This window comes from Brassica napus, chromosome A10 (genome assembly GCF_020379485.1).
Source record: "Brassica napus cultivar Da-Ae chromosome A10, Da-Ae, whole genome shotgun sequence".
Classification (NCBI taxonomy): domain Eukaryota; kingdom Viridiplantae; phylum Streptophyta; class Magnoliopsida; order Brassicales; family Brassicaceae; genus Brassica; species Brassica napus.
In genome coordinates, this window is record NC_063443.1 from 4,314,715 (window position 1) to 4,337,957 (window position 23,243).

The 23,243-nt window shown below is 36.3% G+C and overlaps 1 protein-coding gene across 1 annotated transcript; it reads right to left on the bottom strand.

Moving 5' to 3' along the window:
* Positions 1–16,679: 16,679 nt before the first annotated feature.
* Positions 16,680–18,336, bottom strand: LOC125578943. The gene is made up of 3 exons (XM_048742093.1): positions 17,322–18,336; positions 17,117–17,277; positions 16,680–16,958 (listed from the first exon to the last, which is right to left on the bottom strand). The coding sequence occupies exons 1-3, from the start codon at positions 18,334–18,336 to the stop codon at positions 16,680–16,682; spliced, it is 1,455 nt and encodes a 484-aa protein (XP_048598050.1).
* Positions 18,337–23,243: the final 4,907 nt, after the last annotated feature.

Consider the following 23,243-nt stretch of genomic DNA (forward strand, 5'->3'; position numbering starts at 1 on the left):
CCAAAGGACTTAGATAGGTGTCTGCAATAAAGGTTTGGCTACAACTAGGCCTCGAGTTGCTCTAAAGGCTTGTGATATGCGAGATAGAACGTGACTTGCTAACCAGGTCATTTATTTTTTGTTAATCTTATTCTTTTGCGTGAAATTTTTTCTTTTTGCAGAGATTAAAGAAGGGTCAAAATAATAAGGAAAATTTTAAGGGTTCAGAATACCTTTTTACCCCTTTTTTAAGTTTAACTTTCAAAGCAATATATATTCATATATTATCAGATATTTTTATCTTATTAGTCTGTCACACTTTGAAGCCAAATTACAAATATCATATGGTTTATGAAAAGTATGCTCACCAATTTTAGGAAGCATTCGCTTGAGGGCTACAAACAGATATACAAACTATCTAGTGACATTGCTTCGTCAAACAAAATCTCTTCTTTTTTCATGAAAGTTATCTTTTCTTTCTATGAAGTATTGTTGTAAATATAAAATAATTTGTTTTTTCTGATGATCCTGGTATCCGAAGCTTCGAGAGGATTCGAGTAGCGCCAATGACCGTCCACCGGAGCTTAGCTGGGGAGCCCGCCGAGGCATCCAGGAGAACTGGTGATCACCCATGTAAATCCTACCAGTGGCCCTGCTAACTTCTCTGTATTACGCTCGAAGGTCCCTCAAGATAATCACCTCTTAGCGGCACTCGAACTCATGACCTCCCAAGTTGAGTTTAACCACTGGACCACTAGCACAAAAGAAAATCCTCAAAGATCATGTTAGTGTTTAACATGGTTCTCTCAAAAAACGTAGAACGGATTTCCTTGCTTTTACATCATCATGATCTCCTCCCTCTCTTCCACGTGTAGTTATGTCGTAGAGAACAACTGAATTAAGAAATTTTTTTTTTTTAAACAATCCAAAATATAAATTATACATCCTGTCACTTTTTATATACACATTTGTCTGAAATAATACATTTTCCAGAACAAAAATATATAAGTACATTGTTCTTCTCTCACATATTGATTATAGTTTTTTTTTGTTGAAAAAACATAATGATTATAGTTTATAAGAAACATAAGCTAATACTCAATGTATTCCCCTGAAAAGCTGAACTAATAAAGTGTTATTTTTGTCTAACACATTAATGTAACATCTCGAGTTGTGATATATGGAAAGACTTAAGAGAATTGATTTGGCTACCTATGTCACCAAAGTTAACTTACCTTTTCCGTCACACATCCGTTTAGAACTCCAGAGTTAAGCGTGTTGGGGCTGGAGTAGTGAAAGGATGGGTGACCTATCGGGAAGTGATTCGCGATACTGTACAAGTGAGGCGAAAGCACGGGAAAAGGTCGGGTAGTAATTGCAGGGTCAATAAACAAGACTCTAGAGCCTTAGAAAATTAACGGACCGACCGTCAGATGGAATGGGGCCCACAGGCCGAGAGAGCGGACGTGGGTGGTCCATTAGCCGTGGGCGGTCGGGACGTTATAAGTGGTATCAGAGCTGATTATCCGTCTCAGTTTTGACCTGAGAGGCGTCTTGAGACCTGTCGTGGGACGCAACGAGAACGTTGCATTCTTTGAGAGGGGGTGAATTGTAACATCCCGAGTTGTGATATATGGAAAGACTAAGAGAAAAACTGAAGATAAAAATAACTAAAATTTAAATAAAATTAAACATTAGAAAAAACAGCTAAAACAATGAAATGAACCTCCAAAAAGGGGAAAAATTTAAACCTAAGCGGATACACACAGAAAAAATGTAGGAAGTAAATAGAGATTAATAACCAAGAAAAATAATAATATCAAACTAAAGTGTGTTAGTCAAGCAACTCATTTTTGGTTTAATGAATAGTAAACATATTTTATAACAGCAAAATATGTGGTATAGGCTAATTTGTTTAGCAACTCATATTCCAAATTTACTAAAAACAAAGGAAAATATTGAAAATGATCAATCAATAAATATTTATAAAAATATAAAATCAGATAAAACAATTTTCACAAGAGTAAAAATAATAGTTAACAAATTTATAATATATAAACCGCGCGTAACACGGTAAAATCTCTAGTAGATATAAAAGAGGTTTTTTTCTTTTCTCCTGCTGCCACAACAACAAGGAGGATAGGGCTTTTGGTGACACATGGTAACTATTTTCTTAACATCTAGAACTATTTCGTGAGTTTCGTCAAATGGCCTTTTAAATCTTTTGCTGGCCCACGAGTTCTTCGGGTTTGTTCCTCCCACTATTCAACCGTCACTTTCCCCTTCTCTCCGCCACTCTCCTCTGTCAAATCCAGCGTCGACTATACAAGACCACTCCACCATTCAACTTATCCTTACTAGACTTCTCCTGAGCTTCTCACTTCCCCTGTAAACTTTACGCCGCCAACTCCGTCTTATCGCTTGCAGATTGGGCTTTGTTGCTGATAAATTCTATTGTATAGATTCAAACCAGGACCATGTACTACTAGGGTTTCGTTCATTGTCACTCTCTGTGACTCTTTGCATCTCTAGACCCCTGAGCAACGCCGGTGTAATGTATTCCATTATCAGCTATCATCTCCATTAATCTGAGCATTAAAGTCGTATCCACCACTCTTCCCACTCTTTCGCATTTAGAGGGCCTCATCATTCCAATGTAATGGATTGAATGTCCGTGTATAAATGTGTTCTTTTCCTGCAATGAAAACCACCAATTGAGATGTATTGTAACCTCTCTGTTTCTAACCATGTCTCTTTATTTACTTTATGTGTCTTCAGGCAACTAGGCATGCTCACAGAGTCTATGTTGGTGGGCTTTCACCTGTGGCAAACGAAGAGGTTAGTAACCACTTTCTTTGTGATATCTAGATGATTTTATCTCCTATTTCCTGCTTTATGTATCTTTAGAGCTGTGTTTGGTTCGGTTCAATGTGTTTTCATTATTGTATCTCCTCCATTTTTTTCCTTTGCTAGATTGATGGGATTCGGCTTTACCGGCAAAGATCCAGTTGCGAAATAGAGCTTCCCTGCGGTGCAGGTATATCTCTTTGTTCGTGTTGGCGTGTGCAGGTGTATTATGCAAATAATGCATAAAGGCTGTTGTATTTACCATTTTTTTTGGTTATTTCCATACATTTGTAGGCCGTTCCATCTTTTTCTAGCTCATTCCCACACTTGTTCCCTTTCAAAGAAAACATCCCTTGCTTGATTCCCTGTGCAATTGACCAGGTGTGCTGTTGTTTTCTCAGGTTGGAACTTTATGATGATTCATCTCTTTTTGTGTGTGTGTATCATTTAGTTTTTTTTATGCTATATTACATCGTTTGATGCTAATATTGATTTAATTTCCTGTGCTGCAGTGTTGTTATTAATGTTTACATAAACCATAAGAATAAGTTTGCTTTTGTGGAGATGCGATTTGTTGAAGATGGCAAGTAACACAATGTCTTTGGGTTGTATTCGAGGTAGGATTTTAATGTTAACCCTTCTACCATATAGTTGTTTGAGTTTTAGTTTTGGTGGTCTATAGATGAACAACTATTTTTCACACATAAATAACAATTACCAAGATCTCTCTGGTACAGATATGGCATCAAATGGGAGATAAAACGCTTACTGTGAGACATGCGAATCAGGGAACAATGCAACCGAAACCTGAACAAGAGAGTATATTATTGCATATGCACAATAGCAGATTGCTTTTCAGGCAAACTAATTTTTGTTACACTTTTGTATAGATTTTTATAACACATTAAGATGTTAGCAACCTCTGTCTCTTAATGGTTTATCAATTGTAGAATTGTTCTCTTTTGCAGATGAACATGTAACAGCCGGGCCCAGTGGTAACAACAGTTGTATGCTATACTCAAGTTGTGACCGAGGATTATCTCAGAGACAACATGGAAGACATGAGACAAGAAGGGTGAAAGTTTGGTAAGCGATGTTTATATTGTATTTTATTATCCATTTGGAGATAATAAATATTAAAAGCATATATTGATTTGTCTCTCTATTTTCTTTGGTTTGTATATGACTGTTTTACAGCTTTTGTTATAAGAATCAGCCCTAACATACCCAGACTGAGACTGCATAGGCGTATACATGTGTAAGGGTTCTTGAAGTATGGTGATACTGATGGTTTTTCAAGTACAAGAAGCATGGATGAATGGTAGAAAGCTTGGAGGGACGAAGTGTTTGCTGTGTTTTACCCTAATGACAAGTTTTATTAGTACGAAACCTGAACTCATCCTTTTTCTTTACTTTCTAAGACCTTTTAAGTTATGTTATTGCTTCAGTTAAAACGACCCTTTGCGTGTGGTTTGAAGACCAGCAGATTATCTTAATAAAGTTTTTTTAATAAAGTAATATTCATAGATGATTAAAAAATGCTTTGACAAAAAGAAAATTGGGTTTGTTCAGGCAAGTATATGCTATGCTAATCATATAAATGCATAATTTAGTTTCATGCTAACCATTTTTAAAACTTTATTGATAATTTATTTCAGACCTCTCTATTGTGTAGATATTATTGAACTTACATATATATTTAAAAAAATCAAATTAATAATCGACCATCAAATGTTTGGAAATAATATTTTTTTTATATATTTTAGAATCCTATCACATTCATTTGAGTCAACTAATTCCCACCCAAACATATTTCGTGGAATCAATCCTAAATTAACATCAACCTCATGATCCTCTAAGAAATACAAACCTCTTTGGATAACTATATATGCTTCACATAACTATTTAATATTCACAAATTGTGACCTCAAGAAATTATAAGAATCCAGACCTTAATTCTTAGAGAAACCCGTAAGGAGGAGTTTGGAATTAAACGTTTAGGTAGAAAGTGCTCCACAATAAAAATTATATCATGCAGAACTTACACAATACACAACGCATGTTGAGAAGGCTAGATGAGACAACAATCACCAATTACGCGGGATCCAAAATTCATGCAACACCAACAGAAATAACATATAAGTAGAGCTGTAGAGATGGAAACCAGCATGATATCCATAACTGTAGAAATATCTATATATGGCTACATAAACACGGCAAATAACATAATTCATATCCAAAACCGTTCACATTTTTTTTAATTAATAAAACTAAATCTGTGAACAAAGATATTAACATAACTTAAACTACCATGTATTTATATGACTGCCATCGTTCAACGTAGTGGGACATTTATTGCAATAAAATAGAAGTGATAATCACGAGAATAATAGAATCTGAAAGGCTGCAGAAAACTGAAATCATGCTTGATGAAGATAAACCAAATCAAATCACCAGTCTAAAGAGGCACACTAAATGCCCATAAAAGGTGAATAGCTGAATTAATACAAGATCTACAGTCTTAAGAATCAGTTACTTAAATCCCGTTGAAACAAAGTATTTAACCAATACGGTCACAATGAAGTCTCCAACAAATTACCACATCTTTGGTATAGACAAAATATACGAAGATTGTTACTAATTTAAGAGGATGAACCAATTTGTTATCTTACTTCAAACAAGATAATCATAAAAACAAACACAAGCATTCACATGTTTCCTCTTTAAACATAAAATTTACTTATGTTTAAATTTCAATTGAATTTACTTTGTTACGACTATAAGCTTTTTGTATTCTATTTTATTGAAGAGATTAATCATAACCGTTTATGCTATTCCACATTGACCTAAGTAACTTCAAAACAAAGTAATACACTATTGTCGGTAACCACTATCAAATGGATAAAAAAATCATTATTTTTCAACATATATTCATCTTCGTGTTTTGAACTTATTTTCTTTACAAAGACCATAAAATACATTGTTGATTTATTTAGAATAAGAACAACAAACCCGGTGACCACTAGTCTATACTCCCTCTGTTCCATTAAGATAGACTTTTTAGAAAGAAGTTTGTTTCAAAAAGATGTATTTTTGTGTTTTCTATGAAAAAATTGTAAACTTCAAAAATATTAATTGACTTTGGTGAATTATTATTGGTTAAAAGTTATTGAAAATTACAAAAAAACGATACATTTATTATAGTAGTTTAATGTATTTTCTTAATATGTGTAAAAATACTAAAAAGTATATCGTTGAAGAACGGAGAGAGTTGAAGAGAAATGCTCCATAATGCGCCACGTCATCCCTCTTATCCCCATTTTGCGACACTTGTCGAACAGAGAGACAACTTTTTCTTTTTGCTTTTGTTTTCAACTCGCGGATCTTCTTCTTCTTCTTTTCTCTTTGGTGTTTCAAACTCGTCGATGAGTTGGGGTTTATGATAATTTATTGAGCCTTTATGTTTATTTATTGGCCCATACTTTATGTTTATATTCATTATCAAATTAAAACAAAAATCCCCTCATTCTGTCTCACAAAAACCAAAACATAACCTACATATATAAAAACTACACTACATGAAACATAAAAGTGTGTGAGTTCTCGGTATAACTGACGCGGGCACACCGTCTGCAAAAACAAACAAAGTATATATTTCCAAACGAACATCTATCATACTAAGAAAAATCTCATTATGAGAATCATGCAAATGCAAAAATAACTAATATTATCCAGCTCTCATACAAATACACACTACACATCATTATATATGGTCTTCGAAATAAGTAAAAACTCAATCAAGACAAAACATCAAACTTATCACAAACCATTGACTCGAAATGTTAACGCCCCCTGAATAAATGGACATTTGAACTAAACGGTTGAAAATTTAAAGAGAAAAAAGACTTAAACAAACCTTCTATAAGACATAGTTATAACAACTTATCCTCACACAAAATACTATACCATGAATAACAGACCACTTTTCTCTTATTAGCTCTCACACCAAACATAATCTACATGAGCAAACCCACGACAAACACTACAAGTCTACGTCCACAGGCTCAACACACAACAATCCATCATTGATTTTTAGCTACCGTTTATCATTGACAATCAAGGTAATTTAAAAGACTCAACAACTGAGTACATGGAATTCATGCTAACATACAATCACATTCACCACCCCGACTCAACCTTGCTTATTCAAGAGACTACTGAATACGTAATGAATAAACTGCCAAACAGCTACAATACCATAATTAATGATCTCCAAGTTACTATTACCATCTAGGACTACAACCAAAATGCGACTGCAAGACTTGACGTCAATCTTATCATCACAGATCTAGAGGAAACAAATAGCCCTCCAGCTACAAAAGAAGAAAACGATATATGCACTATATGCTTTAGAAATTACAACTATGGAAACAAACTTTGCTCTCTTACTTGCGGTCATAATTTTTATTTTACATGCATTGATCAATGGCTTCGTACAAACAAAAACTACCCAATATGTAGGGAAAGTAATCTATGATTCCACCCTTAATATGATTAATAACATGGAATATCATGTTTTAATTTCTAATTTTATTTGTGTAGTATTTTCTACTTTGGTTTTTCATTTCCAGACACAATTATTAATAATTTATCCTCATTAATAAATCTTTTCCATTCACACTATTATTTTATTATATAAAAAATAACATCAATAAAGACAAACAATACATGACACACAAAAAAATTAAGATTACTTCCTAAAATTAAACTACAAATGCAGGACTATTTTATACAATTCACAGGTTTCTTACTATCTACCTACACTACTTAAACCATAAAACCATTAGCAATACCATGGATCCAGATATTGCTTCATCATCTAACATATAACTAAAACTTTTAGAATATCATCCACCTATCAAGATATGCTACATAAAAAAAAATCAAATTACAACAAAAGACAGCCGCTCCGCGCGTAACGCGGACAAACCACTAGTCCATATAAATAAACCAAACTCCTCCAAAACCTTGCACAACTCTGAGACAAATTACTCATTCACTTTTTTCGAACTTATATGAAAAAAATGTTGTGAATCTTGACAAATGGTCACTTAGGAACAATCTAAAAACAATAAATAAACCAATAATATCACATAACACATCTAAATTTCTACCTATAACATGCAATAAAACATATAAAATAACCAAAAAAGAGAGAGAACTCCTCAGAGTGTCTCAACATGAACTGCACACACTGAACCTATGGTAAAACATGACCCAAGTCTACCACACATAGATAAGTAGCCGCTCCACCATTTCAGGCTCGCTGCTTTCCCTATACGATTATGAACCTCACAACTTTAATATGCGCCTTGCGATCCGATGCAACCACAACAATAATATGGATTTATTTTGACTCAAATTATATTAAAACAATTTATCAAGGAAAGGCTTTTGCTTGGCAGGTGGACTACACGCATGGGTGATTTTTCTTCTCTTCTGGCTTCCGATGGCTTCGCCGAACAACGTTGAGATCTCCCACACCTTCCCTTCTCCTTCGGTAATTTTTATGACAGATTAGTCGATCTGCGGTGAGTACCAGAGGTGTACCTTTTGGGTGGGCTCTGTGCGGTGGTTCCCTAGATAGCTCCAGGGTCTTCGTGGCTCGTCAACCGATGGCTTTTGCTCTTTACTTCGAGGACGGTGGAGAGTAAGGCTGGAAGTTTCAAGTTAACTATTGGGTGCTAGGGTTCGTCGCCGATAGTTGAGAGAGATTCGATTGACGGTGGTTCTATCTTGGAGATGGTGTTTCTTTCAGATCATTAACTCTCGGCGTGTAATCTTCTTTTGACAGGAGAGGCAAAGATGACGGTGAGACTTTAAAGCGAGAGGCAGTGGTTAGGAAATCAGTATTCAGGTCTTCTTAAGGAGGTCATCGATTTGTGCCATGTGACACCTCCAATAAAGGTGAATTCAGAGAGGGTACACCGAAGGAGGAGCAACTGGTCGGTCTTAGACATGTAGCAGAAGCCATAAATCAAATCCCCTATATATTAATTGATAAACATTACAACTTATTTTTGCCACGTGTCATCACTAAGATGATTCTTACAATCATTAGAAAAATATGTTGGTCGATCTAATTATATAATAAGCTTGTTACTAAACTAACCATAAATTCTTTATTAATGTTCTTTATTATTTCCTTAAATAAAAGTTACGGAATTGCATAATGTGGCTAAAGTATATATGACAATTAATGATGCTGAATAACGAAACTTTTATAAAAATTAATGTATCTTCTATCATATTTGTTTATTTTAAACTATTAAAATAAATTAAAAAATTTATAAAAATTTAGATTTTTATGTATATGTTATATTTTGAATTTTTTAAAACGACTATAAATTACTAAAATTGTTAAAAGTCTCACATTCAAATTTTGTGATCCATGGTTTAAAATTTTTGTTATGACAAAATACAAATGGTTACAAAAACATGTAAGTAAAAGTCTAATTTAATTAAATATTAATATTAATATATATATAGTTTTAAATTAAACTATAAACCATATAAAATGCATACATATTTTAGATTCAAAATTTACTTTGAACAATTTTTTTTTGATAAAAGCTTTGAACGAATATTGGCAACTTAATTTTCTAAAAAATATAAATTAATAAAACTATTAATCCCACAATGAATTTTTTTGCTATAAAGATACAAATGATCAAAAAAAAATATTAGTAGAGCATCATTTAATAGACATTAATATTAAAATATATTATTTATATTGATATCATTTAAATTTAATTACATATCCTATCAAATAGAAAAAAATATTGTTTGGATTAATAAAATTAATTTATATGTTCACATCAATTTAATTATATATGGAATAGTTACTGACTTTTATTTATTCAATACATTATTTCATAATATATAAAGAGAATTTGTATTCCCTACCCACAACATATACCCTATTTGCACTCTATACCCTATTTCCCCCCAATTTTTTCCCCCCATCATCACCATTTTCCCTCAACTCTATGGTATCTCACTTCTTTTTGGATATTGAGCTAATTTACTCATATATAAAACCATATAATACATAATATGCGAATTCAGGGTGCCTTTTTCTCAATGCAACCTTGGTAACACTTTTATTTTGACAACGAATGCCTAGACACCGAGAGTATGCTAGCAGCGTTAGGTATTTGAAACTCAAACTGTTGTTAAATCAATCATTAAATCTGGTGCTAAAAAAACTGTTTGTAAGTTGGCTGGATCTCAGGATGCTAGCAACTCCACTTCTACCAAGTATGGAGGTGTTAAGAAAAACAAAACTGTTACTCTAACTGAGCATAACACCTACATTCTTAACTCTCCATCACAGGTTGGTCCACTCCGTTTATAGTATCACTATATGGTTGGTTTTTAAAGACTTCAAAGCCCTAACTAGCATCCACGTGTTGTGCCTGTAGAGATTTTGGTTTTGGTTCAAACTCGATTATAAGTTTGGTTCAATTTGAAATGTATTTTCTTCGCAAATTTGATGGTACAGTCAATGTTATTGTTTTAGCCGATAATGATTGGTTATAAAAATATTTAACGGGGAGAAATAATGAAAATTTAAATAATTTATATATATAGTAGAAAATCTATAAATTTTAATACTCAAATGAATAAATTTTATGGGTCTAGGATTGGACATATGTAAAATATAACATAATTCAATAAAATAACAAGAATACAATTTATAAAATTTTATATTAATATAGTCTCATTAAAATCAAAAACTAATTCCTACTATATATATAACTTTTATATAAACATAAACTAAGCTTTTGTATAAATTGAGATCCATATTTTATTTCATTTTTTATTTTGATGTTTTCATTAAATTACAGATTAAAAATATTTATATTCTCCTACCAAAAACATCCCCTAAAAACTAAAGTATATTTTCAAGAATATGGTAATCACTGATTTTAAATGTCAGTGAACAAAACATCAAACTGAACAAATATCAAACTGAACAAAACACTTAATTCTAATATTCTTTTGCTTGGATCTTTTTTTTGTCATTCTAATAGAAGGTCATATCACGTATGGTGGCTTCCTAATTTTGTGACAACTCACATTGTATGTGGTTAAGAGAGACCAAAGTGTGAAGATTCGATACTCAATGAAAGCTCCGAACTATCGATCTTCTTCCTTAACACCTCACGACTTGATCTACGGTAGCACACACGATCTGTTGACCCGGTGTTCACCGCACCACTCTGTTAACTAAGAGTGACCGCTATATCTCACCGGAGCTGGGATTGAACCAGCAACTCACTATCTTCAACGATGAACTCACAATCCGAGCCACCGTCTTTACAACCTAACCGTTTCTCTCTCTCTCGATTGATCCAGCTCAAGACTGATCTAACAAACTTATATCAGCTCAGCTTAACAACCTTATCCTAAAGCTAATCAACTCTTATAAACCAAGCCGGTTAACTAATCACATTAGCACAAACCGCATCCGTGATATCTAATAGAGAGAACCGGTTTTATCTATTCAATACAAACTTAACCGGACTATAACCAAGTCCTAATCTAGTACTGAATCAATCAACCTAAACCGTCATAAAGACTTTGTCTATATCTTTCAAATCTCCTCCTTAGACAACGTCTTATCCTCATCACAAGCTTTAGATGAAACTTCAGTAGAAAACTTAAACTGAGAACAACTTAGAAAACATTTACCTGTATTCCTCAAAGAACTTTTAGTAGCTCCTCCTTGAAGTTTTTCACCGAACTTCGCACTTGAGTCCTTGACCGGACCCAAATTTCTTCTGCTTCAGTCTGTAGTAACACGAAGCATCTTTAATGCTTCACGCAGCTTACACACATAAAAATATCAGCTGGATTGTTGGTTGTAGCTATCTTCAGGACCTGAACTTCTCCCACCTTAATCAGATCTCTGATGAAATGATACTTGCTAGCTACATGCTTCGTCCTTTCGTGAAACACAGCATTTTTAGAAAGAGCAATGGCACTTTGAGAATCACAAAACACTTCAATAGTATCCTGTGGAAAACCCAATTCTTCCGCAAAACGCTTCAACCACACTCCTTCTTTCACGGCTTCTGAAAGCGCAATATATTCTGCCTCAGTAGTGGAAAGTGCCACAACCTTTTGAAGCGATGACCTCCAACTCACTGGATTGCCTCCTGCTGTAAACACCATACCAGTTGTTGACTTACTTTGATCTAGATCACCAGCGTAATCTGAATCACAATAACCTCGAACAACGAAGTCTCCCTTCTTCTTAAAACTTAACCTGGTATCAACTGAACCTTTGATGTATCTCATAACCCACTTCACGGCTTGCCAATGTTCTCTCATAGGTTTTGACATAAACCTGCTGACTACACCAACCACATGTGCCAAATCAGGACGAGTGCCAACCATCGAATACATTATACTACCCACTGCATTCTGATAAGGAATCTTCTTCATGTAATCCTCTTCTTCCTTATGTTCTATAGCTGTTGGCGTCTTTAACTTGAAATGAGCCCCAAGCGGTGTGGAAACTGCTTTGCATTGATCCATGTCAAAATTTCCTAACACCTTCCAAAGATACTCCTCTTGTGACACAAACAACTCGCATTTTGCTCTGTCTCTTGTAATCTCCATACCAAGAATCTTTTTAGCAACACCTAAATCTTTCATATCAAATTCTGACCCCAGTTCTGACTTCAGCTTCTGAATTTGAACTTTGTCTGTTGATGCGATCAGTATATCATCTACATATAGCAACAAGTAGATGTAAGCACCTTCTTCATTCTTCTTGAAGTAAACGCATGAGTCATACTCACTGCGAATATAACCCTTTGCTCGCACAAAGTCATCAAATCGCTTATTCCATTGTCTTGGACTCTGTTTCAAACCATACAAACTCCTCTTGAGCCTGCACACTTTATCTGGATACTGCTTATCTACAAACCCCTCTGGCTGCTCCATAACAATAAACTCATCGAGATTGCCGTGAAGGAACGCAGTCTTCACGTCCATCTGCTGCAACTCCATGTCAAAATGTGTCACTGCTGACAGCATAAACCTTATAGAAACGTGCTTCACCACAGGAGCAAAGATCTCTTGATAATCTATGCCTTCCTGTTGTGAATAACCTTTAGCCACTAACCTTCCTTTATATCTCGGAGGTTCTACACCAGCTATGCCTGCCTTCCTCTTAAAGATCCATCTCCACCCAATGGCCTTTTGATCCTTAGGCCTGTGTATTAACTCCCATGTCTCATTAGCCTTTAATGATGTCATTTCTTCTAGAGCAGCTTCATTCCACTTATCACTATCTGGATCCATCATTGCCTCCTGATTCGAGTTTGGTTCTGAGGAAGTGTCTTCAGACAACAAACATATGAAGCATGCGAATTGATCTTCTCCATCAGTAACGTCACACTCATAATCTGATAACCTTGCTGGCAGCTTAACTGTTCTCCTGACCCTGTCTCTTGCTAGTTGATAATCCTCTGAAGCAATCTCTCCTGCCCCTGCAGACTTAACTCCACTGGTTTCTGAACTCGTCTGATCACTTACCGTAGCTCTGTCTGATACTTGGCTTTCCTCCTTATTTGTTTCTACATCCAACATCTTCAAGCTGATAACTTGCGGTTCCTTGACTGTATTACTCTGGTCTCCTGATTCCTCTTTTATCTCTTTGAAGACCTTATCTTCTCTAAAAATTACATTTCGACTGATAACAACCTTCTCTTCGTCTAGTAGCCAAACCTTATACCCTTTAGTGCCTTCAGGATATCCAGTAAAAATTCCTTTCTTGGCTTTAGGTTGAAGTTTACCTTCAACTGAGTGAACGTAGGCAAGACATCCAAACCTTTTAAGATTGCTTAGATCTGGCATCTGCGTTGTCCACAACTCTTCAGGAACTTTGAAATCCAAGGCCGAGGATGGTGATCTGTTGATTAAGAAAACAGATGTAGCTGCAGCTTCTGCCCAAAATGTCACTCCTAATCCACTTTCACTCAACATGCTACGAACCTTATTCATTATGGTTCTGTTGAGCCTCTCAGCTATGCCATTCTGCTGAGGAGTGTAAGTGCACGTACGATGCCTTACTATTCCTTGCTCTCTGCAGAAACTATCAAACTGTCGGTTGTCTGTCCTAAGCCTCTTAATCTTCCTTTCACTCTGAACCTCAACCATCTTCTTCCATGTGACAAAGCTTTGAAATGCTTCATCCTTAAACCTTAAGAAATATAGCCACACCTTTCTTGAGTAATCGTCCGTGAAGGAGATAAAATATTGTTTCTTGCTTAGGCTTGGAGGTACATTTGGAGAACCCCATAGATCAGAATGGATGTCGTCCAACTTGTCCTTAGTGACATGCTTTGCCTGTGAAAAACTTATCTTGTGAGTTTGCCAATCACGCAGTCTTCACAGAATCCTAAATCCTTTATCTGACTATCGCCAAAACAATTCTTCTTCATCAGTATATCCATCCCTTTCTGACCAAGATGACCGAGTCTGCTATGCCACAGCCTGGTATCTTCTATCAGCTTATCTGATGACACGACTGAGCTCGACTCTCCTGACTGGTAATGTCTTGGCCTTAGCTTGGAGAATGTACAGAGACTTATGTCGAACTCCTTTCATGAACACAGTGCAGCCTTTCACAACTTTCAGAATTCCATTTGAGCCTTTAAAGTCGCAACCTTTTTCTTCCAATGTTCCCATGGAAATCAAGTTTCTTGAAATATCTGGCATGAACCTTACTTCTTGAAGTAGAAATGTTGTACCGTCTGGATTCTGAAATCTAACAGATCCTCCTCCCTTAATCTCTGAACTTGAGTTATTAGCCATTCGTACTCGTCCTGAAGCATTCTCTTGTAGGTCAATAAACACATCTCTGCGAGGAGTCATGTGGAATGAGCACCCAGTGTCAAGTACCCACTCATCTTTGTCTGCTTCAACTGAATTTACCTCTGCCACTAGAAGACCAACCAGATCTCTTGCATCATCCTTTGCTAGTGACGCTTCACCTTGATCATGATTATGTTTCTGATCTTTATTCCTCTCTAACCACTTGTAGCATTGACGCTTGAAGTGACCTTCTTTACCGCAAATCCAACACACTCTTTTAGCATCTTTATTCTTTGATCTTGATCTGTGTTTGTCCTTTCCTGCAAACGAGACTCGACTCCTACTCTCTGATCTGCCTCTGGCATAGTTGCCTTCCCCATTTGTCTTGGATGACGACGTTTCCTTGTACTCCATTTCTTTGGACCTAGATGTGCTTGCTATCTCATCCACTCTAATGGCCTCTCTGCTGTACTTCAAGGTTTCTTTGAGAGAGTCATATCTGCCTGGTAATGCATTGAGCAGTAGAATCGCTTGCACCTCCTCTGGTATTTCAATGCTGAGGTTGTTGAGATCCGTGATGAGCTTGAGAAAATCATCAACGTTTTGATCTATGCTCTTAGAATCTTGCATCCGGAATAAATAAACCTTGAGCTGAGCGTGTACACGGTTAGGTAGTGTCTTTGCCATGTAGAGACGATCAAGAAGCTCCCAAGCTTCTAGAGCTGTTGTACACTTGTCCAGCTTCCTTAGAACATGATCACCCACACTCATAAAGATCAGATTCATAGCCTTCTCATCTCTTTCAAGTCTTGCTACTTCATCTTGATCTTTCTTTTTCTTTGTGTCTTCGTCTTCATCGTCAGAACTCTTAATCACTATAGCTTGTGATTGAGGTACGATGACATCTTTTAATCCTTGAACGCTGAGATTTGCTAGCATCCGCTTCTTCCAGATTCCGAAATCGCCGGTGCCGTCGAATATCGTCATCTTCAGTTCCATCTTGTGAGTCGCCATCGAATCGATTGATTCGAACCTATCTTGATTAGTCGTAACCTGGCTCTGATACCAATTTGTGAAGATTCGATACTCAATGAAAGCCCCGAACTATCGATCTTCTTCCTTAACACCTCACGACTTGATCTACGGTAGCACACACGATCTGTTGACCCGGTGTTCACCGCACCACTCTGTTAACTAAGAGTGGCCGCTATATCTCACCGGAGCTGGGATTGAACCAGCAACTCACTATCTTCAACGATGAACTCACAATCCGAGCCACCGTCTTTACAACCTAACCGTTTCTCTCTCTCTCGATTGATCCAGCTCAAGACTGATCTTACAAAATTATATCAGCTCAGCTTAACAACCTTATCCTAAAGCTAATCGACTCTTATAAACCAAGCCGGTTAACTAATCACATTAGCACAAACCGCATCCGTGATATCTAATAGAGAGAACCGGTTTTATCTATTCAATACAAACTTAACCGGACTATAACCAAGTCCTAATCTAGTACTGAATCAATCAACCTAAACCGTCATAAAGACTTTGTCTATATCTTTCACAAAGTAAAAGTGATTTTGGCTATCAGTTTGTTGCTGCCGTATTATACAGTGGTAATCTATAACAGGAGCAATGTCGTTTTGACTTAACATTTTGTTTCTATTTTTGCTACTGTTTTTTTTTTCTTTTTTTTAATATATGTTAAATTTACTCAAAATAAAAAATACACTGTTTTTGCAACAAGTGCTACAACTTTGGCTAAGTAAAATAGAAAAAAAAACCCCTGTTTTGAAACTTCTTTCAACTTAAGTAGTGGAAAACCAAACTTGTAAGCTTTCATTGTAACGAAGAACACCCAACAATCATATCGAGCTGCAGCGGTTTCAGATATTCCTATCCAGCATACTAACAAGAGCTGAAACACTGGTTGGAGTGGCACGTGTCGTCTGTCATTCCTTTCACGCCATAGTGAGTGGAGAAAAATCTGAAACCCATAACGAGTAAGGAACTTGGTGATCATATCCTTGCTGTTGTCGATGGTGAGAACCATTATTTCCTCCCAGAACCATGGTAAAACGAGACCCAAGGAGACCATTCATCAACTGTGCCCAGACTGCAGAAGAGTAAGGACATGAGAAAGATAAATGATCACGAGTTTCCTGTTGATTGCAGAAGACACACGACGGGTTGACACTTGTGTTCCAAGTAAGCATACGGTCACCCGTGGTGAGGCGATTCTGAATTGCCAACCAGGTAATGAAAGCGAACTTGGTGTATGATACATGAACCATAACCATTTATACCAATCAACCATGTTACCCTCCTGACGAAGCAAGTTCCACGTATTTTTAGTTCTGAAAACTGACTGGTATTTATCTTGATATTGTTTCCAGACTGAGTAATTAGCCTCAGTAGCCAGCTTATGCCGTTGCTCCTCAATGGCTGATTCAATGATGTTGTAAATGTCCATACGGTGGTTCCTTCGCCGTCGCGTGGTTAGAGCAGAGAAGACCGTAGCATTCAGACGAACACCCAAATCAATACACCCGCGCAGGCCTGTGAGATCCATGAAACAACGAAGGGGCAACCAAGAATCAAACCAAAAAGACGTTTGTCGTCCATCCTCGACCTTCTTTTATGAAACAGTTTTGCAATGTCTCTGTACTTGAGAAGATTTCTCCACATCCATGAACCTGCATTAGTTTTGTTTTTAGCAGACCAGAACGTCTCCCCTTTGAGTAAGTATCTCTTTATCCAATATGTCCATAATGATTGCTGCGAGGACAGGAGCCGCCATAATAGTTTCAGACATAGAACTCTATTCATCTCCTTTAAAGGTCTGAGACCCAAACCACTTTCTCGCTTTGGAGTACAGACCACATCCCATGATATCTTTGATTTCGTTGCATTCAGACTAGGACCATACCATAAGAATGCAGAGCACAAACTGTTTATTTCCTTGATGCATTCTCCCGGCAACTGGAAACCAGTCATCCAAAAGTTAACAATACTCATCAGAACTGATCCAATAAGCTGCAATCGCCCAGCCATTGAGAGAAACCGATTAGTCCATAAGGATATGAGGTTCTTAATCTTTTCAATGAGCACCTCGTCGTCTGATTTTCTCATGTGTTTTGTGAGTAAAGGAAGTCCCAGATAGCGCACTGGCAAAGAACCCGATTCAAAATCAGATTGATTCAATAGAACATGCTTTTCATCATCTGATATACCAGCATAAAAGATTGTCAATTTCTCCATACTTATCTTCAGCCCTGATACTTTGGCAAAGTAGTCGAAAGCCTCAATAATACCCTCTATCGATCTGAGACTTCCGTCCGTGAAAACCATGATATCATCAGCAAAACTAATGTGTGTAAGACCCATATTCTTGCATTTGGGGTGATAGCCAATCTGATTTCTTTGAGCTGACTTGTCAAGAAGTTTGGATAGCACATCCATACAGATGACAAAAAGATATGGAGAGAGGGCACATCCCTGTTTTAATCTCCATTCACTCTGGAAATAGCCAGCGAGTTCTCCATTTGCCTGAACCGAGAAAGAAGCCGTGGTGATACAGAGCTTGATCCAGTGAATGAACTTCGATGGAAAGTTCATGGCCTCAAGATTTTTCAACAAAAAACTCCATTGTACTGAGTCGAAAGCCTTGGAGATGTCTATTTTAAGAAAGCAGCGCCTAGAGATCGAGTCTTTATGGTAGTCCTTAACCAACTCAGTAGCAAGAAGAAGGCTTTCGATTAACAGTCTTCCTTTGACAAAAGCAGACTGATTCAAGGCAATAATATCTGGAAGCGTATGCTTTAGTCTGTTTGCAATGATTTTTGATATAACTTTGTAGATGACGTTACAGCATGAGATTGGCCGATGAAACAAATAATTTAATCTGTCGTTGGGGGGGCATCGAACCTGAGTTCAGTCCTTATTGAACCATGCGCTTAACCACTATGCCACAACAAGTTATTAAAACTAATATTTCTCTCGACGTTTGATGAATAAATGGTGTAATCAAGTGTCTTCTCTCATCATGTTCTTAAACTCTTAAAATAGAGAAAAGATTTACTGTAATGATAATTTCTTTTGCACATAGATCTACAATATTTAGAGAAAGAGGACATAACGAGGAGCAAACATTTGGTATTCAGAAAGAAAAAAAACGAGGAGCTAACTTTGTATTTAGTTTACTATCCCCTTTCCTTACACAAAAAAAAATCAACCATACAAACATTACAAAAAAATACAATTGCCTTGCAATAAAAAACTGTTTTAAATGATTCCAAAATGTCATCTCAAATAAACGTACTTGCCACTTCCTATAACCAATTGAACAGTACGTGCATAAGTCATCGGATAACTACTTCTAAAGTAAACATCAAACATTACTGCCATTTCAGCACCACAAAATCCCAATACTCACTTCCAATATCAATAACAACATCAAACACATACCAATTATTCGGCTACACAATTTACTTACATCCCGCGCGTAGCACGAACAAACTACTAGTTGAAATAACAGTAACAAATAAAGCGATATTAAGGAAAGAAACTTGTAAAAATCGAATATAAACAGAGATGAAAACAGTTTTCAGAAACGGATATGGAATTGAGATACAATATATTTCCTTAACTCTAAATATTCGCTTCGTAGTGAGACAAGACTGTACGAATATCGAGTCCCAGGATAAAACCACTCGTGAACGCTCTATGGAACTATAAATTCTACGAAACACTCTTGAGATATTGACTTACGCTAAGGGATTTTCTCTGTTGGTTTTCGATGTGAAAGTCATAAAAGAAATGAAAGGGAGACAAGTTTTTAAAGAGGAGAAGACGAGCCACTTTTCGTAACTGATGCAGCACATGCGCACGTTGGCGGAAATCTCGCGAAGATCTCGAAGGTGAGGCGTTACAAAACTTACTCCGCAAGATTTTTCTCGTTTAAACTTATCGTCAAGAAGAGAGACAGCGTGTTGTTTATTGACGAACTACATGTTTAAATTGCATGTTGTTTTTGGAAATTAAATAGGCAAAAACGTTGAGCTTAACTTGGTCCAAAAATAATCTTATTGGGGCTATGGCCCTTCACCAAGACCTAAGCCCCAACCCCAAGCCAAGCCGAGCCGAGCCATCCGGACGGCAGCGACGGCGCACACGTGGAGAGTCCTCTCTTCTCCTGAGCCGTTTAAACACTCATGTCATGGGAACATATATACACTGCTCCATTTCTTCCTTCTCTACCCATGTAGGACAAATCCCATACTCCATTTTAACTCTTATTTGGGCTGTCCACAATAGAAGCCCAATTCATTTGTTTTCACATTTTTTATTAAAGCCCAGTGGCTATTAATTGGTTCAACAATCTCTCACATGAATATAAATGACTATAAACATATGAAGACTCGATAGACTCTAGTTACTATACTTAGACTATTCATGACTAGACATACAAACTTATCAAGAATGTTTACGAAAAATTCACTGTGTTTGAGTTAATAACATTTTTATGGCTTGAACCACTCATAGTTAATATCTGTCGGGTTAATTTTACGAGAAAGTGAACGTGATGTCTTGAACCAACCAGTGTTTTATGTAGTCTGAGACAACATGCATAACACAACTTCATTTTCTCATAGAACTTAAATTCTCTATTGTGTCCATTGTGGCCCTGGACTATTCCTGTAAACGGCTCCATTTCACACTCATTAGGTGCTTGACCATGAAAAGTATTTAGTAACACTTCGCTTTAAAAGCTATAAAATCATTAAAAGTCTATGCTTATTCTTCACATTCTTTAGCACTTTTATCATCTTAGAAGCTGGGAAGAGACTACATTGTCTCAAAGTGCTTTGGTTAGATTATGTTTGATTTTGTTTTCCCTTTGAACCTACGTCTTGGGATCTTTAGTCATGATACATATGGTTGCAATCAAACATTTTCATTCGTTTTAGGCTTTAAGGCCTTTCTTTTTGATGATTTAGCAACAATATCTCGTCGCAAACCTTTAGTAAATGGATCAGCTAGGTTGCCAGCCGATTTGATGTAGTCTATTGTGATTACACCATTTGAGATAAGTTGTCTAATGGTTTTATGTCATTTTTGGATGTGACGAGATTTACCATTGTAGAGATTATTCTGAGCCCGAGCTATAGCTGATTGACTGTCACAATGTATGCATATATCTGTCACATGTTTCTCCCACAGAGGAATATCTTCCAAAAAATTTCTAAGCCATTCAGTCTCTTTTGTTGCTTTATCTAAGGCTATGAACTCAGATTCAATGGTGGATCTGGCTAGCACTGTTTGTTTGGTAGATTTCCAAGATATTGCTCCTCTTCCTAGTGTAAAGACATATCCACTTGTGGATTTTGAGTTCTTAGAATCTGATATCTAGTTAGCATCACTATATTCCTCTAAAACTGCTGGTTCTTTACCATAATGAAGTCCAAAATCTTTGGTATGACGCAAGTAATTGAGTACTTTCGTTATAGCTTCCCAGTGTTTATGACCTGGATTAGTTGTATATCGATTCAGTGCATTTAATGCATGTGCTAGATCTGGTCTAGTACAATTGGTTAAGTACATGAGACTTCCGATCACACGTGCCTACTCGTTTTGTGAAACTGCTTCACCTGAATTCTTTGTTAAGTGAAGTAAGAGATCTAACAGAGTTTTTACCGTATCATTAGAGTAATTTTTAAATCTCTCTAATATTGTTTGAGCATAATGAGATTGGGTTATGATAATTCCATATGAATTTCTTGTAACTTTAACTCCAAGATGAACATTTGCTAATCTAAAATCTTTAATCTCAAATTTCCCTTTGAGCATGTTCTTTATTTGGTTGATAATATTTTTATTGCTTCCAATAATAAGCATATCATCTGCATATAGACATAGCAAAACATACGCATTTTGGTAGGTTTGTAATATATGCATTTATCACATTCATTGATTTTGAAACCATTTGACATCATTGTGCTGTCAAACTTTTCGTGCCATTGTTTAGGAGCATGTTGAAGCCCATAAAATGACTTTATAAGTCGACATAATTTGTTTTCCTGTCCAGGAATGACGAAACTCTGAGGTTGTTTCATGTAAATTTTCTCTTTTAAATCATCATTTAGAAAGACGATTTTTATATCCATTTGATGGATTTTTAGGTCTCTTAAAGCTATGATTGCTATCATCACCCTTGTTGATGTTATTCTCGTTACTGGAAAATATCTATCAAAATAGTCAAATCCTTCCTTTTGTCGGTATCCTTGAACTACAAGCCTACCTTTGTGTTTTCCACCAGGTGTTCCATCATGGTTTAGTTTTTCGTGTCATTATCAATCTATTTCGTAATGCTTTGCAGCCTGGTGGACTATCATACTCGCCTCCTCTGTCGCTTCTAACTATCTTAATAGTTGTTTTAAGTTGATTTTTGACTTCGAGTTTAAATTATTTGAATTTTTCTAAAGTTTCATCTTTGATATGTAATAAATATACATAACAATATTTTGTGCAGTCATCTATGAAGGTCAAAAAGTACTTTTTCCCACCTTTAGTTTGTATGTATTTTAAATCACATAAATATGTGTGAATTAAATTTAGAGGTTTGTTAGTTCTTTCAACATGATGTGATGGCATTTTTGTGAGCTTAGCATGTACGCATACTTCACATTTTTCTTTACTTGTTTTGCATTTTGGGATTAGATTTAAATTCATTAATCTTTGTATAGATTTATTGTTTACATAGCCTAATCTTTCATGCCATATATTTAAAGACTAAACCAAATATGCAACTGACTTCTTATTCATTGAAACTTTTGGAGCTACAAATTTCGAAAAGACTGTCATTACATTCATTTTGACCAGTCCATCCTTACCATACCCTTTTCCCAAATACATCCTACTCTTCCTAATCACGAGCTTGTCCGCCTAAAGACTTGTGGAGAATCTATTCTAGCTGAGCAAGGTTCCCGAGACCAGGTTGTTCCTCATGTCAGGCACATGATTCAAATTCGTCAGAGTGACTTCACGTCTAGATGTCATCTTCAAAACCACACTGTCGCGGCCTTCAGTCTTGGAGACTGCAGTGTTCCCCATGAACAACTTCTCCTGCATCTTGCTTTTCTAATAAGTGATGAACATCGCCCTATCAGTGCAAATGTGGGTGGTCGCCCTTGTATTATACCACCATTCTTTGGGGTTGTTGCTTTGAACCATGTTAACTTCAGTCACCACTGCAACGTCACAACTGCAACGAGATCCTCTTCAGTGAGACTCGCTTGATGATTCTCATCTCTGATCTTGATGCAACACTTTTGTGCCCTACTTTGTGGCAGTAGTGACACTTCCCCTTGAATTTTTCCATATTCGCATTGATTTCAGTGTCTTTCTTCTTGAAATTTGTTCCAGAAGCCTTCAGAACTGCAGCAGTTTTCAAAGGCTTACAGGAGAGTAAGCGTGTGCCTTTCTTTTCCGTTTGTGCTCAGGCATGTTGACACTGTGCTCTTTAG

Excerpts from the sequence above, each read along its gene's own strand:
- LOC125578943 (XM_048742093.1), bottom strand. The coding sequence starts at position 18,336 with ATGAACTTTCCATCGAAGTTCATTCACTGGATCAAGCTCTGTATCACC. Across the intron at positions 17,278-17,321 it reads GGACGACAAACGTCTTTTTG|GCCTGCGCGGGTGTATTGAT; the intron begins GTTTGATTCTTG and ends TGGATCTCACAG. Across the intron at positions 16,959-17,116 it reads CTACTGAGGCTAATTACTCA|AATCGCCTCACCACGGGTGA; the intron begins GTCTGGAAACAA and ends TTGGCAATTCAG.